The sequence below is a fragment of the Lepisosteus oculatus genome, chromosome 9, assembly GCF_040954835.1.
Source record: "Lepisosteus oculatus isolate fLepOcu1 chromosome 9, fLepOcu1.hap2, whole genome shotgun sequence".
NCBI classification, from domain to species: Eukaryota; Metazoa; Chordata; class Actinopteri; order Semionotiformes; family Lepisosteidae; genus Lepisosteus; species Lepisosteus oculatus.
In genome coordinates this window covers 935,877-954,905 of record NC_090704.1, presented here as the reverse complement: position 1 = coordinate 954,905, position 19,029 = coordinate 935,877, and the positions used below count along the sequence as shown (strand labels likewise).

Genomic DNA, 19,029 nt, shown 5'->3' with positions numbered 1-19,029 from the left:
ATAGGCTTTTCTTCATGTCTTCTGCTGTTGTGTACTTAAAATATTCACTCTCTAAAGGTACAGTTACCTACAAATTCATGTGGTTAATTAAATGAATAGAGCAACTAAGTTACTGAGAACATTTTTGTAAAGGTCTGACGAAGATTCATTTGTGCCCTTGAACCTCGTTAGTGCTTAATCCCTAAATGGAAATGAGCTGAAGCCCCTCTCATAGCATTTCTTCTTCATCTGAACAGCCTGCACCAACACGAACAACACTAACATGCATAACAGGTGGCCCAGAATGCAGCGCTCAGTTTCAACATGCTGTGTATATGCTAGGAAGACAAGCCCCACAGAACGCACACAGTGTGAATTAAAGGGCTTTCTGCAGGAATATTGATCTGTCTGAAATTCTAAAAGAGAGAGGCAGCCTGTCTCACAAATGTATCTGGTTCCCATTTCTTCATCATAATATTTACTTTGACTTGATTTAATGGACTTCAACCCTGTATTGTTGATGTTAAGGTGTGTAAATACAATTTATATAATAATAAGAACTGAAACATTTTAAAATAATTTCTTGAGAGGTCAGCTAAGCAATTAAGGGTCAATTAAGCAATTAAACAATTTGTTGGATCAAACTCCCACAATGCACTCTAAAGGAAGTAACAAGAGAAGGAAGTGCTGATGTTTTAGTCCAGAGGGTGCCCAGCTGAGCTGACTCAGGCTGAGGCTTTTGGATGTGGACTAGTGGTATCCACCATGTGAACTCCAGGAGATTCATTTCTGGCTTTGTAAGTGAATACTTTGAGTATTTTATTTACTATAGCTCTCTGCTCCTATACTGTGTTCCACCTATTTTCAATGACACTAAGTCTAAAACAAGGTGGCAGTGAGCCAGAGCCAGCCCTCTGACCTCGTGGGCAAAAGGCAGGTCTGGAGGGGATGCCAGTCTGCTGCAGACTCTGCTTTTAGACTCAGTCCAGTTTCTTGATACAAGTGTTTCCCATAGCTTAATGTATTATGTAAGAGCATGCTGCCTTTATAGGAATTAACATATATAACTGTATTTGCTTCTGTCTCAGTCGTGCTTGCTAACTCTATACAACTGGTCTTGATCTGTCTGTTGCAAACTCTGGGTAGTGAGAAATAGCACTATGTTGTTCCCATAGTTGTCAAAATTTGTATTTCCCTCCACTGCATATTTTTTTCCTACTGGGTACGGTAATCAAGACAGTACTGTTATATACAGTGCAAAAAAGTACTCTCTTCCTGGAATGGAATGGAAAATGTTGTGATGTTGCATCTTTTTTATCTATGTTGATTGATTAACATTGAAATGAAAGAAAATTAAAACTGCAAATTTAAGAGCTTGACCAATTAGTGGACTATTTCATTTTGTGACTCATCCAGAGAATTAATCTGTGCAAAGGGGCAGGTGAGGACAAACTTGCCTTCTAAGTGGAATACAAAAGTAAAGGGCCGTTGACAGATTTTATTGGTGATGTGAATGCATCAAAGAGCTCCTTGAGTCCCAAGGATAGAATGCCTGATGTCTGATTACCAGCTAGTCCTAGAGTAAATAACGCCCACCCCTCAGAGCTGATTTGATTTAGAGGGTGTATATACACACAGATTCAGGGGCTAGGCATTTTCCATTACTTTTAAGGTTTGATTGAATTGAAAATCAGCAATTATGGCTCAGCTTTTCATGTCTCCACTTCTGACAGCGCATGTTTAATACAGGGCTGCACAAATCACTGGAGCTCATCACCCTTCCTGCTCCTTCCACAACAAGTATGATCAGCACCATGCATCCATCCTGCCAGACACACTCTGGACCTGCAGTCTGAATACTGTGCCTGGGCACTGCAGTGACCTCTGTACAGCTCTTCAAACACCTCAGACAAAGTAGACTCATCAGGACTAACTAGCTGTGTGTGTGTTTTGTGATCACTAATCGGGTACATCAACAACTTTCAGCAGTGTTTTCTACTCTTATAATATCTGTAACTGCGATTTACAGACACCAAGCTTGTCAATCAGCAATCTGTAATTCAAACTGATCACAATCTTCCAAAAAGCTGACCACAACAACTCAAGGTAGACAACACTTAAAATAATGTTTTACAGCAATAAAAAGAAATGTATTAGCTGTTGCACCCCTCCCTTTTCTAACCAATTCAGGACTGCAGGGGAGCCAGAGCCTATCCTAACGGGCAGCAGGCACAGAGCAGGTTACACCCTGGACAGGAAGCCAGTGTTTTACAGGGCAGACAGGCACAAACACAGACACATGGACACCTAGAGCCAATTTTCTCAGAAGCCAATTAACCTACCAGCATGTTTCTGGACTGTGGGAGGAAACCGGAGCACCTGGAGGAAACTCACACAAACCCAGGGAGAACATCCAGACTCCACACAGACAGCACTCCAGTCTGGAATTGAACCCAGGGCCCCAGTGGTGTGAGGAGGCAATGCTGACCTCTGTGCCGCCAGACCACCTATTAATTCTTCCATCACAGGAATTGATCATCATGTGTTCCTTGTCACTAACATTATTATTCCCTCTGTACACATCTATAAAGCTAAAAGGCTACTTCATTTGCTCCAAAATACAGATCTATTTGAATTAACTAGTATTTTAAAACAACATGGTAAAATATCCAGAACAAGATCCTCAAAAATAATATGGAAGAAAAATGGTTTAATGAAAATAATAAAACAGTGCAACCTGTGAAAGACCTTAGCACACAAACATTTACACACAGGAAGATGTGTATATATATACAATATACTGTATAAGCCCAGAGACCCTGATCTGGAAATGTTTGTGGGGGTGGGCAGTGTACTTCCAGCACTCCCAGCCTTTATCACATGTTTGCCTGAGACACAGCCCCTCCCCCATGCAGTTCATTTAATTTATCTGCTTTATTGTACTTTAATGTTCTTATCTTCATTGGCAACTCTACTGCTCTTGCACAACCTTTTGGAATGTTTTAGATGGATAGGATATTCTGGTCTTAATTGGGCTTAATTCTTTAAAGAAAGAAGCCATCTGAAGCTAGGAAAAGATGCTTGTGCTGAAAAAATCCTGACAAATTATTACACATGAACACTGAAATAAATATAATTTACTTTAGCACTGTAGGCAAAGCAGCTGAAATGCTGTTGTTTTTCTGGTTATACGATGTACGCTGAATGCTTCTTTTAACATTTATTTTAAAAAATACTGTATCTAATTTTCGGCCACATACGGTACAACCTGTTTGCATGACAGTTTTCAGTAATTACAAAATACAAAAAAGTGCACATCATTGACCATAATGCACCATAACAAAGCTTTTATAAATTAATGTTCCTGAAAATTGACAATAAATATGGGCAAAACAAGATATTGTATGATTGTAATACTGAGCACTAGTCTTATCTTAGTCTTAAAACATTTTTTTTAAATAAAATACCTGTGAAACGTGTATATGTACAGTATTTGTGTAAACAGGAAAGCACAGGACAGTGGGCTGGGCCCAAAATATAATATGAAGCCATCGCTTGAGTCTGGTGTGTAGCAATACTCTGACTCCAGCTGAAATAATGCTTCTGTAATTTTAGTGTGTGATTTACGCCATGTGTGCCTGCCTTGCAGTTCCCTTTGTGAGTTCTATTAAAATATCACATTGCATACTATATGTTTACATGTGATTTGATTGAAAATGTTTTCTAAGGGCAGTTCTTAAAAGAGACCTACTCCTCAGTGAGTTACTGTTTCAGGAAATGTACCAGGGCCTTGCAACATTTTTTTTCTTTTTTTTTTTTATCAGGCTCCAACAGTTGATTTCTGAGAAGTCATGTGACCTGCTGTGTGTTTTATGTGGCACTTTCACTGCTCTAAAGATTCAAATGAGTGCAAAATGACTGTGGGGTAGGAAAGCTGTGTCTCAGAGCAGTGTCATGGCTTGTTTTACATGGGAGCAGAGCTGCAGCTCTGACAGTCTCCGCTGCCTTTGTCACTGAAACCAGGCAGTGTGCTAGACAGCCAAAACCCAGAGCAGCTAAACTTCAGCAACAATTTCCTCCTGCTGCAGCAATGATCAGCTGGCAGAGCTGTGATTGGCTGACTGCTGCTCAACTTCCTTAATAAACAAAAACAGCCTCCTCAGCTGACTGCCTTGCCCTCCTTTCGAATGTGGTGGCACGTTGGTCTGGAAGTTGTGCTCTGGGGGGACACTGCTGGTGGGACACTGTGCTAAGCTGGGCTGGATAACCGAGGAAGCTGCCGACGGTGAGGGAATTCTCCCAGGGATGCAGTAGGAGGTGGAGGCAGAATTCTGCAGGAAGGCATTCCTAGGATTTCATCAACACCCAGCAGCAGGCAGAACTGTGCATGTGGATCGGAGTCGCTCTGAAAGACGCACATAGACTGAATGATGGACAATGGCTATGAGGTTTTAATTAACAGCAGCGCTTCTGACTCCTGTAAAGTTTTTTTATCAGGTAGGTATTCAGGGTGGTAACCCTGAGTGTATGTGTGCTGTTATTTTCACTTTCATTTTTGCATTTCTTTATATTTGCCCCTGTGTTAAGTTTAAAATGTGGTAGCAGACTAATGTCAGTGGAGGAATTTCCACAACACCTGACACTGAACCTCACTGTGTAAACTGGCTCAAGCAGTTTCATGCCTTCGCTACCTCAGCATTGAAAGTGGAGGAATTGGAGCTGGTGCTGTAAACGGATATGTCAGCTGTCCTTTCCTGATGTCCTGCATCGGTCGCGAATGAGGTGCTGCAGAACCTTCAGACATGCTGTGTGTGCTGGAGCAGGGGGCTGGGATCTGCCCTGTTGTGAAACTTCAGAGAGGCAGGCAACAGGGCACCAAACAACACAATAGCCTAGCCAGTAATGTTCCAGTGCATAAACGCGTATACATACAGTATTGAACTCCTGTCACAAAGTCACGCTACAGTGTTCTAAGTTTTTTTTTATTGATTAAGGACAGTAATTTGTTTGCAAAGGAAGCTGTAAAATGTGGGGAGCGTTCTGCTTGTCATTTCCTCCGAGTATTCCCTTTCGTGATGGTGACAGGATGAGTGCAGCCGTGTAGAATGGGAATTGTATACATACAGGTGTCCACCTGCCCTAGAACGAGCCGTGAAGTAATGGACTGTGTGACATGAGCAGCACTGTCAACAGTCCTGCAAAGCAGGGTCTCAGCCTAGTGAACCTGCTCTTTACCTGGTGGTTTTGGATGATTTGTATTTATTCACAGCACAGGCCTGGAATTACCCATACTTCAGAGTCCTGCTCGCGCTTGTTATCTCAAACACCTGGAATCTATCTTATCACAATGTTTTTTTTTCCTTTCTTAAAATCCCCTTTCTGGCTCATGCGCTGCTGTTTACTAGCTATATTAAAGCTCTTGCTTCTTTGGGTAAAAAGTGCTGAGACACTTGTCCCGACACTGTTGTGCACAGGCCTATCCTTCTCCTCCAGCAGTGCACTACTCTTCCTTTAACATCCTTTTTTTTAAAAAAGAGTACATCACCTCTTTTTCCCTCTGTATTTATTTTTAGCCAGCCAGAGGACCTTACCAGAGTGCAGCAATAATAAAGACGCGACCAGCAGGTCGCAGACAAACCTCCTGGCTCCTTTGATTAATATGCATGTCAGAAGCAGAGCAGGCCTCGGTAACGGACGATCTCTGGTGCCCACGGGCTGCTCAAGGTGATGTGGAGTGCGTTCGGGGGGCCGCAGCCCCGGCGCAGGTTCGCTGGAACATCCTTCATGGGAGGGCAGCGTGGCCCAGCGAAACAAGCGCAGCTCTGCGCTCCGCCACTGCAGCCCCCCGCCATTCTTCCGCTGTGCCTCCGCAACCCCCCACATCCCTCCATCCATCATCGGAAAGATGCTCATTCCTTGTATGGGCCATGGAGGCCTGGAGCCTGTCCCTGAAGTGCAGGGCACAGAGTGGGACTGCAGGCTGGACTGAGCACTGGGACCAGTTATTATTATTATTCCACTGCCTGCCAGGTCACAGTCACAGTACCTGTAAGGGTTAGACATTCAAAAAAAATTTGTCCTCCTTTTATCTCAGAAGCCTCTGATTAGAAATGCAATCAGGCCGTTGAGGTTGTACACTGAGCAAACATATCATGCTTCTGAAATAATACAGAAAACCATGCCAAACACGAAATATAAGAAACTCTAAGTGTCTTTAACAGACAATGCTGATTATTTTTTAATCACTTATGTCTTTCGATATGGACAGCAAGGTGATTACCGGTGAGGAATGGGCTTTGTCCTACTTTTAGAATGGTAACCTCACCCATCTGATGGACAGACTTACTGAACCAGGAGCCTGCTCCCTCTATCAGACCTGTGCTGTTGATCCTGCATAGCTTAACAGTACATTGCCGGTCAAAAAGAGTCTCCATCACTTGCCAGATTAGATGCCAAGGAACTGGTGCCTCTTTTAGGAAATTGAAAGGGTGTTAATGCTTGCTAATGGCTCTACCACTGGAGGTTTTTGTCATTGTGCTAGCAAGCTGTTTTCATCAATGCGCCCCTGGTCATTGCCAGGTTTGACAATACGGGACTCTAAGCTGGCAAAAGGGCTGTAGGAGAGTTGCAGCAGCATCGTCCTGGCCCTGTCGTGCAGCTGCAGTGTGATGTTGGGACTGGCAGCAGGCCATGGCCAGTCTGGACCATGTCGCCAGATTATTGGGTACATGAGACTTGATGTTGCCATCTGGCAGTATCCCAGTAAGGATCACGATTGCAATGGTTTCGTGGCCATCCTGTTGATTTCAGCAGAGCCAGATGGCTGTCACACAACTGGTAATTCAGTCTGACCGAGTTAAGAAGCTATTATTTTCTTTCTAGGCTAGTGTTAATGAGGTCATTAAAAAATCCTGGTATTCAAATTTAAAAATCCCTCATCTGATTGCACAGCATGTCACTTGGATGAGGGTTTTGTCTCTTATGAAAAACTAGAGCCCATTTTACACAAAGGATTGTGGGAGTATGGAACAAGCTTCCCAGCTACATAATAGAAGTTTAATGCCTTTCTCCTCTCATTTGTACCCTTCCTCACGGTCTCAGGAGTGTCCTTTCTGGCTAGACAGAAGGCCAGGAGCTGACTGTCCCTTTCCAGAGGCCCCACCTACAGTAAACACTTAAAATGTGTCTGTCTCTTCTGGTGCTTATAGGCCACGTGGCCATTAGTGTGCAGAGTGGAGACCACAGACAGACCAGTGTGGGTCCAGCTGCTGGACGGAGACTCTGTGAGATGTATAGTATTTTTTTAAAACTAGAACAAAAGGTGAAATTTAAATGATGGTGGTCAGATGCCTTTGTGCTGTGCAGCAGATGGAGCACAAAACTACAGTATGTGACTGCAGCTCTTTTTTGATTCAGCAGCAGTTTGAGCTCCATTTCCTGCTTTAAGAAATATTGACTCCCAAATCTGCATTTTGTTAGACTTGGGCACCCAACATTTAGTTCTGTAATAAAGACAATTATATTATATGTAATAGCACAGTAAGAAATGTACAGTTTTGTCAAGAGCATTTATTATACTGTGTGCTTTGCTAACCCTTTTTGTGAGAATGAGCTGGCATTTTTGAGAGATGGAAGAGGCTGACTGACATACGTAGCTCAAGCACTAAGAGTTTGGTGTGTTAACAGCTGAAGATTTCAGTGATAAAAGTTTCTCCTCGTGTAACACTTTTTTTAAAACAACAAGCCTTTGATAAGCTGATTGTGCTTATAATGACAGCTTTTCCCCAGCAGAGAAGAAACCTTTCTTATGCTTTGTAAACTAGGGAGTTTTCTGCTCTTTGTTAAAAGGTACTCAATGTAAGAGCACAGCGTTTCACCAGTTCATCGGCAGCCTCTTACAGCTTTACTGTAGGGCACTGGCACTGCTGACAGCTAATTATCAGAGCTGTAGATCTGCTCCAGAATGATTGTCAGATAAGCTGCATATTCATAGGTGCATTGTCAGATTATTGTTGAGCTGATAGTTTCCAGGGTGATGCAAGGTGTACTCTTTTTAAGGCCCAAGACCTGCCTGCCAATGACATTGCTGACAGCAGTATTATACACAGTCATGTGCTCCAAACTTATGTGGCAAAGCGTGTCCGTGCAATGGTTCTAAAAGGACACGGTGCTGATGCTGGCACCTTTGTTTCTGTGTTGTATTGCTTGAGTGTGTGTGTTGCTTAAAGAGGAGCAAAGGCTCCATTTCTGACGCACTTAAAACATTCCACAGCTGTGGAAGCTGTACTTTTGTTTGAAGAATTTTCAATGTTTTGGGATTTCCCCTTCTCGTTTTGAAAGCATTGTTTTCCCACCCAACAATGCATTGAATAACACTGATTTAAATGCCATTTAAAGGTCCATTGGCTAACCACCAAAGTGAAAGCACAGCTTACCACCTTCTGTCTGATTCTGAGGCATTTTATTTATAAGCCATTGTGCTAAACCTCTCTCACTAAAGCCACTAGACAAGCTGCTTCTCTTATACTGTTTAGACCTTAAGTAAAAACATTTCTTTGTAGAAAGGTTTTTAATGGATTGTTATAATGTGTTATTGTTATTAATGGATTGTTATAATGTGTCTCCTTCTGCCAGTGGTAATGTGAGTTTTTTTTATTGCTCACTTGCTTGCTCTGCCTTCCGTGTTTCTACGCTAAGTGTGTTGGGATGTCACTCGGGCGTGATTTGCACCATTTGCATGAAAATAGTGATGCTGATGCTGATGAAAGTGATGACACACCTTTACTGCCACCGCATCTTAGCTGTGAGAGCTGACACGTCATTGCTTCTCTAACGTGTTTCACCCCACTTCTGTAACGTGTCTCCAGTCTCGCAGGGTCTCAGGATACAGTAGGCCTTAGCTGGGGACAATTCAGTGGCACTTCCAGCCCCAGAAGGAGGTGCTTGTTGATAAAACTAAAGTGCTTTCTTTCAGATCAGATTGCACATGTCACAGCTGGGGCTCTCCTGATTCTGTCCCCTGGCCTGTGGGGTGATCTGCCTGCTGAAGAAGACTTTCAGTGCGTTTCTGCTCATAGTTCTAGCTGTAGGAATAGCTCAATAATACATTCAAATGTGTTTTTAGGAGTGACAGCACAAAACAGTTTAGCTGCTTGAGCAGTGATTCTGTATACGTGCAGTGCGATTTGGAAACATGACTAGTGAAGCCAGTTTAAAATGAGAACATTAACATCCAGGAGCACCACTGCTTGCCTCCAAGCCTTATTCTGAAGAATAAGAGAAGGCTTCCAGCTAGTGTCCTATATTTGGGTTCAAAGTCCTGTGATTTGAATTTGTAAGATAAGAAGATGAGGGAGAACAGCAGTAATTGAATCAAAGATGATGGGCACAGCATAAAAAGTATCCTAGGGGCCTAGTGTAGCCTGGAGTCTGCACCTTGTGCTTGACAGCCATGATACCTAAAAACTGCTCATCTCCTGTGTCCAATGGTGTGTATATTCACTCCTTAGGCTTCGGATTATTTTCAAGGTTATTTGAAGCAGGGGTATGTAAGTCTAGAGGTGTCATTAGTGTTTGCATTTTCTCTTCTGCCAAGCTCCTAACTAGGATATTGGGGAGTGAGTTTCCCCATTAAGCTTAGATCTTCACCTGATGTATTTAAAAGCGCTGACTGCTCAGTGTTTTAATTGACTTCCAGATTTAAAGATCAGTAAGTTACTGACTTGCACCTGCCAGCAGACTCAAATAAAAGCCAAAGATCTGAAGCCTTGTGCCGAGCAATGTCTTGGGGTGCCGTTTCAAGAGAAATCAGAAGATAAGTTTGGAACCAAACAAGAAGATAAATCAAAACTTTGATCATGAAATTACATGGGTTTAAAAGTAAACGAGTCAAGCTCAAAGTTGCTGATAATGAAGAATCTGACAAATCTGATCTTGTTTTATATGTGTGCTTTAATTATGAGTGTGATCGTGAAACTAAAGGCTTGGAAATGTGCTGGAAGCAAATCCCCCTATTTTCCAAGCAAAGGTAGATAGACAGATAGCTGCAGTAGGCAAATAAGATTTTATCTTTATTAATCTTACCTACATAAAAACACAAGATATAAAAAACTAATTACATGAAGCAGTGCATTTCACAAAACAAATTTCAGGGAACATAAACATACCTGCCAAGCAATTCCATTCTACCAAAATCATCAGAAACAAAATTAAAAAAAAAAAAGGTAACCCACACACATACTGTTTGTAAGATAAAGTTTAATAGCAGGGGTATTCAAATCACTCCTCTCCCCACTTCAACATCACACATGCAACTCAAAAACAGAAACATCTCCCTGTCCCCAAACACTTCCTTGTTCCACAGCTGCTTGTCCCAGTGTTCAGAATACATTGCGTTCATTCTTGCATTTCATATTGTCACCCTAGTAAGTCAACCTGCATAACAGTATGTGCCGAATAGACCAAAAGACAATGCAGGACATCCACATGGCTGTGCACTGAGTTCAGAGAGATTTCTCAGAAAGGCTGGAGGTTGGAGGTTGGTGTGTACATCAGACAGGAGCCTTACAAGAGAATCTGGTTTGGGAGTGTTCTGTTGGATTCTAGCGGGACAGGAGTTGGGCTGGAAAACGACTGCGTGGCCTGGGGGCGTGACAGGAGGAAAGAAACACAGGACAAACATGGGGCGACTCCTGCCGTCTTTTTCTCGAACTAAAAAACTCGATCTAGTTTTAAAAAAATTGCATTAAAAAAGAAAATTACTTTGTGCTGCGCCTTGAAACATTTATGTTTTTGTTCGGACAAGATGTTGGAATAAGAAGGGGTTTTGACCGCACTTAAGACAGGGAAGGATTGCAGCGATACATTTTTTTAAGTATGCATAACATACTTAAAATGTTCGCATAACAATGCAACTGTATGTTCATGTATTTTTTTTCTTCTTGTGATTGTTTAGAGTATCACTGGCTAAGCATGGTGCATTCACTCTACCCATTCACCCCAACATCACTGTTGCAGCAATTATCTGGCTCATGCTTCCTCAGCCTGCCCAGTTAAAGTCAAAGTACTGAGTACTCCATCTATGTATTCATCAGCTCATTTCATCATTATTAGAATTTGACAGGACAACCGAACTTGTGATTTCTACCTGTGTCCTCTATTTCACTGTTTCTGAAGAAGTCGCATGAGAAGTTATGATGAAAGTCTCCTCCTAGTTTGAAGCTTGAATTTTATTCATCAGAAAATAGAATCATATATTAAAACGGAAGTTCAAAACAGACCAAGCTAATGAGTTCCTTAAACTTGTTTCTAATTGTATTTGTGACATGCGTTTTAATGGTAGGGATTAACCTTGTTGTCATCTTTTAGAAAGACAGAGCAGCAAAGTTGCTTTTAAAACCTAGCGGCTGTGGAGAACATTGTGTCAGGTGTACTGTAACAATGCGAACGTTCTGTGGGCTGAACTCATGTAGGCCGCTGTCAGTGGTGTTGGTGGCAATCCTGTGCTGTAGGAGGTGCCATTCTTCAGCAGAGATATTACATTGAAATCTTTACTTCTTGGTCATTAAAGATTTAATGGCTTTTTGTAAGAGGAGAGCAGCACAATTTAGCCTCCCAAAAGTTTCCTTTCCGTTCACCTGGAAAATCAGTTTTCTCTCTCTTCCTCGGCTCTGCCAGTGTCCCCCAGATGCGAATGGTCTCCTCTTGTGTCTGTAAAAATCTTTGTGATCCTTCTGGATGAATAGGGATAAAATTATTAAATTAATCAATATGTTAATTGAACATCGGTCTGTTTTGTTAAGGTACAAAAATGCAAACGAGCATTAATTTATCAGTGTATATTGCCCTTTTGTTTCCCTCTGGAAAGAACAAATCCTTTGCCTGTAGTGTCCGTTAACATGTAAATTATCTGCTTTGGATATCGCAGAATTCACCGTGGATGTTCTGGCAGTCAACATATACACACATTCATTTTTGGTGACAGCTTTAATTTGCATTTTGTAAGGAAAATGGATATTTAGGCATGTCTGGAAAGAGTCACATTTTGGGATGTCATTGCTGTCAAACCGGGTCTCATCAATTTAAGTTTTATTAGGTAAACAAGAAGCTATCTTTGTATTAGTTGAGATATGTATTAGGGCTGTTGTAGTAGTAGTAAATCGTTTGTCAACACAAATGAGTGTGTACAACACCAAGGTAAACAAAGCGTGCTTTCTGCTGCCTTGTGAACTTGCTGTTGGTGAGAGTGTATCTTTAGACTGTTCCCTGTTGTGTGTAAATTTTCCAGCATACAATGTTTTCATCTCTCACTTTCCTTAAGTGCTGAATGTGCTGTTTCACAGATGTCGTCAAATTCAGATCGTCCTGCATGGGAGCGAGAGCCTTTACGGTGAGCACAAGGCAAGATCCTTTGTGCACGGGCTTTTGCTCTTCGGCCACATGAAGTTGCTCAGATTTATCAGCTGACTTACCAGGAATCTGGATGAACTCGACTACAAATTTGACTCCAATATGGGTGATACAAGAAAATACAACTGACTCCAGTCTGTCCACAGTATTCCTGCTTCAGACCCTTCATTCATCCCTCCCCTGGGTCTCGCAGTGGGGCTGAGGAGGGCCAGACAAGAGGCTGACACTCTTTGACACTTGTTTTCTTATTGTAAAGACAAATGCGACTGCTGTTAATTTTATCTATCCAAACAGTGTCACACACTGAATATGCTGACTTTCCAAGGTCTAAATCCACTACTCACTCCACACCACTGAAGCCCCTGAAAAACCAAGAGTATTTCTGGTTTTGTACTGAATCGAATTTAGAACAACTATATACTGTAAATAGGCAAAACGGAGATAGATGCGGTTTTATAAATATATTTGATAACTGTATTTCTAAACCTTACTGAGTCAACGGGCACATTTCTGTCAGGACAACAGTATGAAATTAAGCAAACTTTTTTTTTGGCAAAATAAACATAGAATATCTACAAGTTTTTTGTTTAATTTTTTCCTTCAAGAATCATTTTGGGATCCATATGTTATACACTAAAATCAGTATAAAGTGTGCCAAGCTCCAAGTCGAAAAGAAACACATTCTCTTTTTACAAACAAGTAGATCTGCAGCAGAATATCCTCCTTATTTTTTTAAACCCTTTTCCCAGTTTGGCGGTCTTGTTATTCCAGGATAATCACTGTGATATCCACAAGTCATGATATGTGTTTAATGTGGTCTTAAAAACCATAAGAAAAGTTACTCATTTGGGAAGTCGTGTATCAGATCATAGATTATCTTAAATAACACAAAATATTAATAAAAAACACAAGTGCCATATATAAAATAACCCCATCTGCAATACATATACTGCCTTACCTCTACAGTACTAACTGTTGAAATGGGCAGCCAATCTTGATTTCGTGAGGTCTTAATTTATATTTAGACTCTATACGTTCTTTTACGTTGCAAGAAGGTATTATTCTACAAACGAAAGGAAGTTTTTGGTAAATGTTTTTGCTTCTGTGGTTTAAGGGTTTTAATTCTGTGTTTAGTTTTTCAAGTTGTGTGTGAGGGCAGAGTGCTCCCTAGGAGCCCCCAGCAGCTGGCTGAAGATGTGGAATGTTTTCAGATGCCTGTCAGGGGGACTTTCCTGAGACTTGGGCAAGATATTGGCATGTTTCTACCACCCACAGTCAGGAGCCACAGGAACAGCTCAGCAGGAGTCCTCAGTCACTGTGTGGGTGGGGATGAACTTGTATGGCAGACCTGCGACTGGACAGCACTGCCGCTGATACGATCTGACAGTTTTTAACATAATTAAGAAAAGCTTCAGTCACAGTTGCATTAAATAAACACCTTGTGAAACAAACTTGGCTGTGATGAATTCAGATCCACACAAGGAAGGGGTCATCTCGCAGTCAAGGCGTGTGCGTGTGTGTGTGTGCTGCTGCTCAGACCATGACCCTGTCTCTCTGCGGGAGATCTCAGCCCCGGTGAGCTGACTTGTGCTCCATGATAGTCGAGGGTCAGCCTGTACGCGACAGAACTGACAGCATTTTGAAAAAACAATCACAGGCACTTTTATGAGCTTTGTTAGCAAATACAGGTCAGATGTAATCCAGGCTGTGGTCTAGTCTGGCTTCCAGTTTAGTTGAATAGGTCTGCTAAAAACCACTGTGTATGTAGTAAAAATTGTATCTCCACTTTCTGTCTGACAATATCCGTGTTTCTGTTAGCAGAAATATAGCTGAGGATGGTTGGTTCCCTGCAGTGGCATACCTTGTGTTTTAATTATTGAACTTGAACTTTATTGCCATATGTAACCGGTGCATGTACTGGTACAATGGAATTCTTACTTACAGAAAGTCTCTCGATTGTTAAAACAAATGCAAAAACTTGCAATTATATATGCATATTTATCTGTATGTCACATTCATTCATTGTACAGTATATTTGCATATTTTACTGTAAATTATAGTGTATTTTCTGTAGAAGGTCTTGGTTCAGTTTTCTTTAAGATTCAGGACATGTGACCTGAGTGACTAGGGTGATCTATCCGTGTGTGGCAGAGGGCAGTGATTTCCCAGGATATCGCAGCAGGGGATTGATTGGTTTGAGAGGTGCCAGATCTGATTAAAGGCTCAGCCCCTGGCAGGGGGACCAGTTAGCCAGCTTCACTGTGCCAATTCTGCAGGGAGGAGGCATTTGCCAGACGGAAGGGGAAACATCCTGATCCATAACTCCAGTTCTCAGACCTTCTGAGACTGACCTTCATGCCAACAGCACTTTCTCACTGACGAGGACTAATAATTAGATGTCAGAGTTGAACGCCTTAATCACCTGTCTGCTTTTTTTCTCCCCTAAGGCATTGCCTCTTAGTGATGTGTGCTTACTATCATATGCATCTCTTCTGCATGAGGCTGGACAGAAGATGCCCTTGTAGTTTAAGAAAGCAGTGAATGAAATTGGGTGCATATCATGGATGGACTTGACCTGCTGGTTATCAATCCTCCTCTTCTGTGGAGCAGATCTCTGGAGAGGATGGTATGCTGTGTACATGGGCTTGCCTGTTAGAAACAGTGGCTGCCGGGGCCAGAGATCGTGCTCGAGTTATCACCTGCTTGATGATATTCTCGTGATTACCTCCTTCACTCCTCAAGCAATACCTGAGCCAGTCAGAGCCAGTCCTTCCTTGTTGCCTATCAGGAAACGGGGTACAGTGCTGTTACTTTTTCACCCCCAATGAGCACAAATGTTAAATTCTGTCAGTTGAGCAAACACAGGTTGTCTGAAGAGTTATGGGTTCAGTTTGGAAAGACTGTGGTGCAGGTAGGCAGCTATGATAAACTGTACATATGTTTGTTTGCTTATAGTGCATTTCACAGTGAGTCTGTCCTGGGTCACTAGCGCCAGCTGTCTCAAGTGGGGATTAAAGGGTTTGGAGACATGTTATGGTACGACTGGGAAGGGTGGAGAGGTATTTGTGTTTTCCTCTCGTACTGTACGTGGATCAGTGCTGCCCTTGTGAAATTTCCCTGTACTGAACTTTTCCTGTTTCCTGTGAGCGAAAGGGCACACAGGCCTATCAATAACCTGAGTGTAGCCCTTGTCTCTCCCTGTCCTGCTGGCAAACTAGCTCCCCACTGTGAGCTCTGGCTCGAGGTACGACGCACCTGGATTCCCAAATGCAGCAGCATTTTCCCCCTCATCAGAATTGTTTATATGTCATGAGTGAGAGAGAACAGTGAAAGCTTGTTACTGTTTAAAGTAATGTCACAATGCCTTCCCAGATCTGTCTGAAGCAAATGAAAATTAAAATAAATTGATTTTGATTTCTGTTGTGCACCACGATATTTGCAAAACAAATTATTCTGTGATGAGGATGTAAACAAAAAAACAGCACTTAAACTTTAATTGTTAATTCATTGCTTATGACTCATAGCTATTGCTTATTGTAATTGGTTCCTTTGCACACAATTTCCTGAAATTCCATGGAATTTTCTCTTCACATGATATGATATTATACGATGATATGACAATACAATGCTAATTTATGTGTTTTTAGTGCACTGCAGTGTGAGTGAGCCTGACTTTACAAGAAGTATGATCGAATCAGTCAGAAGAAGAAGATGATGATGATGATGATGATAATAATATCGCAGAAGAGGAGTTTTTTTTTTTTAGATAGTGAAGCAGGTGAATGGTTGTGTGACCTTCCTGTTTTCTTCCTACTAATCAGATTCCTTGGAATGCTTCATCTGCAGAGAAGGGGAGGTGTCTGACCAGGATGAGCTGAGGAACTTCTGTGACTGTAAGAGCCTGGTGGCCCATCACAGGTGCCTGCTCACTTGGATCTCAAAGGTACGAGCTTCTTCATGCTGTCACTGCCAGTGGAGCTCTGAGATGGCTGTGCTGCAGTGTCACACATCATTAATAATGTCAGAGTCTGTTGTGAAGATCTTATGAACAGTATGTAATTTCCCCTTGGCAGGTGTTTTTAATTTCAAACAAGTTCAAGTGCTTCTAATCAGCAAACATAAAACAGTGACTATCTAAGGCTAGTACAACTTCAGAATAAGATGTCGAAACATTTGCTGTCGGCTAGATTACTGTCGACTTGTTGCTCCTTATAACTGCATTTCAAGTTGCAGTGACACAGGAAGTGGGAATGTGAGGATACAGTATTTACTATGTCTGCACTTCTCCACGGCCATGTGTGCCACCCATTGTGTGTTTCTGTGAAGCACATACTCTCTCTTTAGTGAAGGCAGGGATTGACTGGTGAGAAACAGTCACCAAGTCAGTCATTCATGTCTCCAGCAGAAATCTCTTGTCGACAAATTCTGTTTTTTGGTTTATTTCTGCAAAGACTTTAGAGATTTCATTTGAATTTCATCAAGCCAATTGCCCAAGACAAAAAAAGGAGAGAAACTTTAACATGCCAGCATTTTTGTGTTACTTTTTGATTGCTCCCGTCTCCAGCTGGTAACTGATCCATATTCAGACTAATTTGTTTTTACTGTAATCGTGTGCTGAGATTAATTGTTTTGACTGCTGAATATGATCCCTTGCATGGGTTTTCTGTTAGTTATTCTTCTGATGTCGTACTGATTGGGAATCACAAACCCTCTGAGCCCTTCTCATACAAACTGGCACAGTAGTCTAAGCCACAGCTATTGTTTTTTGTTTCAAAAAAATAAAATCTAACGGACAAGATCTAATAAAGCCTCAACCAGCTCTGCGTTTTTGGTTTTGCTTTATTTTTCTGAATATGATTAAAACCAGGTGAATCAGTCCTATATCTGGGTCATTTTCAGACTCACTTTTCACATTCTTTTCATTTTCTTTTCTATTTCGTTGCTTTTCTTATTAAAATGTGTTAAAAGTTTTATTGGTGTTTCGGCTTATTGGATTTTTGTAATAACACAAGAGTGTTTAATCTTGCTCAGCACTCCCAGCCAAGCTGGGAGTCAAGCCACACATTTTAAAAGCTATCATTAGTTGTTATATATTAATACAAATGCAATTTACCACCAGTATTATTTCTTTATTATTGAGAAAGCAATAACCAGAAAGACGGGAATCCTCCAGACTCCGTGTCGGAGGCCAGGGGCTGACCATTTCCTGTGCTCTGCTTTGCCAGGATGGGCAGAACTGTTTCAGCAGGCTTGGCCTGCCTGCAGTCTGACAGCTCTGTGCTTGCGTGGTCACCAGCACTCTCTGTGAGACACTGGCAGCAGATAACCGCTATAGGAGTTCTTTCATCTGTGATACCCTGCAGGGGAGCAGGGAGACCCAGTGACAGAGGACTCATCCTGACGTTCCTCAGACGTGCAGTCTTGCACTATCAAGGCTCTTTCCTTGAGTGCATTTCCATCTACATATACAATTATGTGTACCGATCGTACCTCTCCAAATGCATCTGAAAGTATACATTTAGCTGCTGGATCGCTGAAGAACAGATTTTTTTTGCAGTCGAGTGATTTCTCTAAGTGCTATGGAACCCATTCCCCCCGCCCTGTTGAAAAGTAATCAGCAACCGACCTGTCACTTGTGCCTGATACCCATCTCCAGAGCAGGTCATGCATGTACATCTAAAGTGCTTCTTAACCACATTTTATGAAGCCAGAAATGTAATCCAATAACACTGTTACTTGTAAGTGCTTCTCGCTAGCCACCAGGGAGCAATTTCAAGTGTTGTACTACTCTTAAAAGCAGTTTAAACAAAAAAGACATAAATTCCATTTTCTTATCTAATTTTGCTGGAAATAAACTTAGGAAATAATGTTTAAAGTAAATTACATTGCTGCTGCTGTTTTGATACATCAGCATCATTTTGAAATAGCTTGCTTTCCGTCTCTTTCTGATTTTTTGTTACCCTTGTAATTCCAGCTCCCCTAACTGTACTTCAGGCAAAACATTCTTTTTTTTTATTGGTACTTATTTCTTGAAATCAAAAGGTGTTAGGTTTTTTTCACCTCTATAAACTCCTTTTTTAAGTTTGAGAAAATATACCATAGAGGTGATAGCGTGGTCGTGTGAAAAATCAAGAGCTTGGAAGGCCTGGGAGTACAGCACATAACTAATTAGCAATCTAGATCTCGTTAAAAAAAAGGCCCTTTGAAAAGCACGTGCTTCCAGGATGAATGTTAATACATTATTATACAATAAGCAGCTGGAGAACCCATCAGGGACTTCCAGAGGCACCAGAGCCACATGACCTTTGACCTTTATTACGGCCAGCAGCCCGAGGGTGGTGCCCAGGTGCCCATGTGCCAGGCCGTTTATAGCATCTAACTGTGTCCATTGCAAATTAATCCAGTACAATACAGAACAATACAGTGAGGTACAGGATTATATTGCTTAATGCTAAAAGTTGGTAAAAAAGCTCTAAAAATATTCTAACAACTAGAAGATTTACTTTTGTGAAAACGGAAAAATCTTTTTCAACATTTCAAAACTTTTGTTGTGGTGGATACTGCCTGCATCCCTATTTATATCCAAGACATCCAACATTTCTTCTAAGGAGACACAGAGCAGGATATTTAAAGTACACAGAA

The 19,029-nt window shown here is 41.6% G+C and overlaps 1 protein-coding gene across 1 annotated transcript in view; it reads left to right on the top strand.

Moving 5' to 3' along the window:
• The first annotated feature begins 4,041 nt into the window (after positions 1–4,041).
• LOC107078375 (uncharacterized) overlaps positions 4,042–19,029 on the top strand; it is a 100,269-nt gene continuing 85,281 nt past the window's right edge. The window contains exons 1-2 of the mRNA XM_015355400.2: positions 4,042–4,476; positions 16,209–16,330. Of these exons, the coding sequence (XP_015210886.1) occupies positions 4,407–4,476; positions 16,209–16,330 (192 nt within the window). The 5' untranslated portion in view covers positions 4,042–4,406. The remainder of the gene's footprint in view (positions 4,477–16,208; positions 16,331–19,029) is intronic.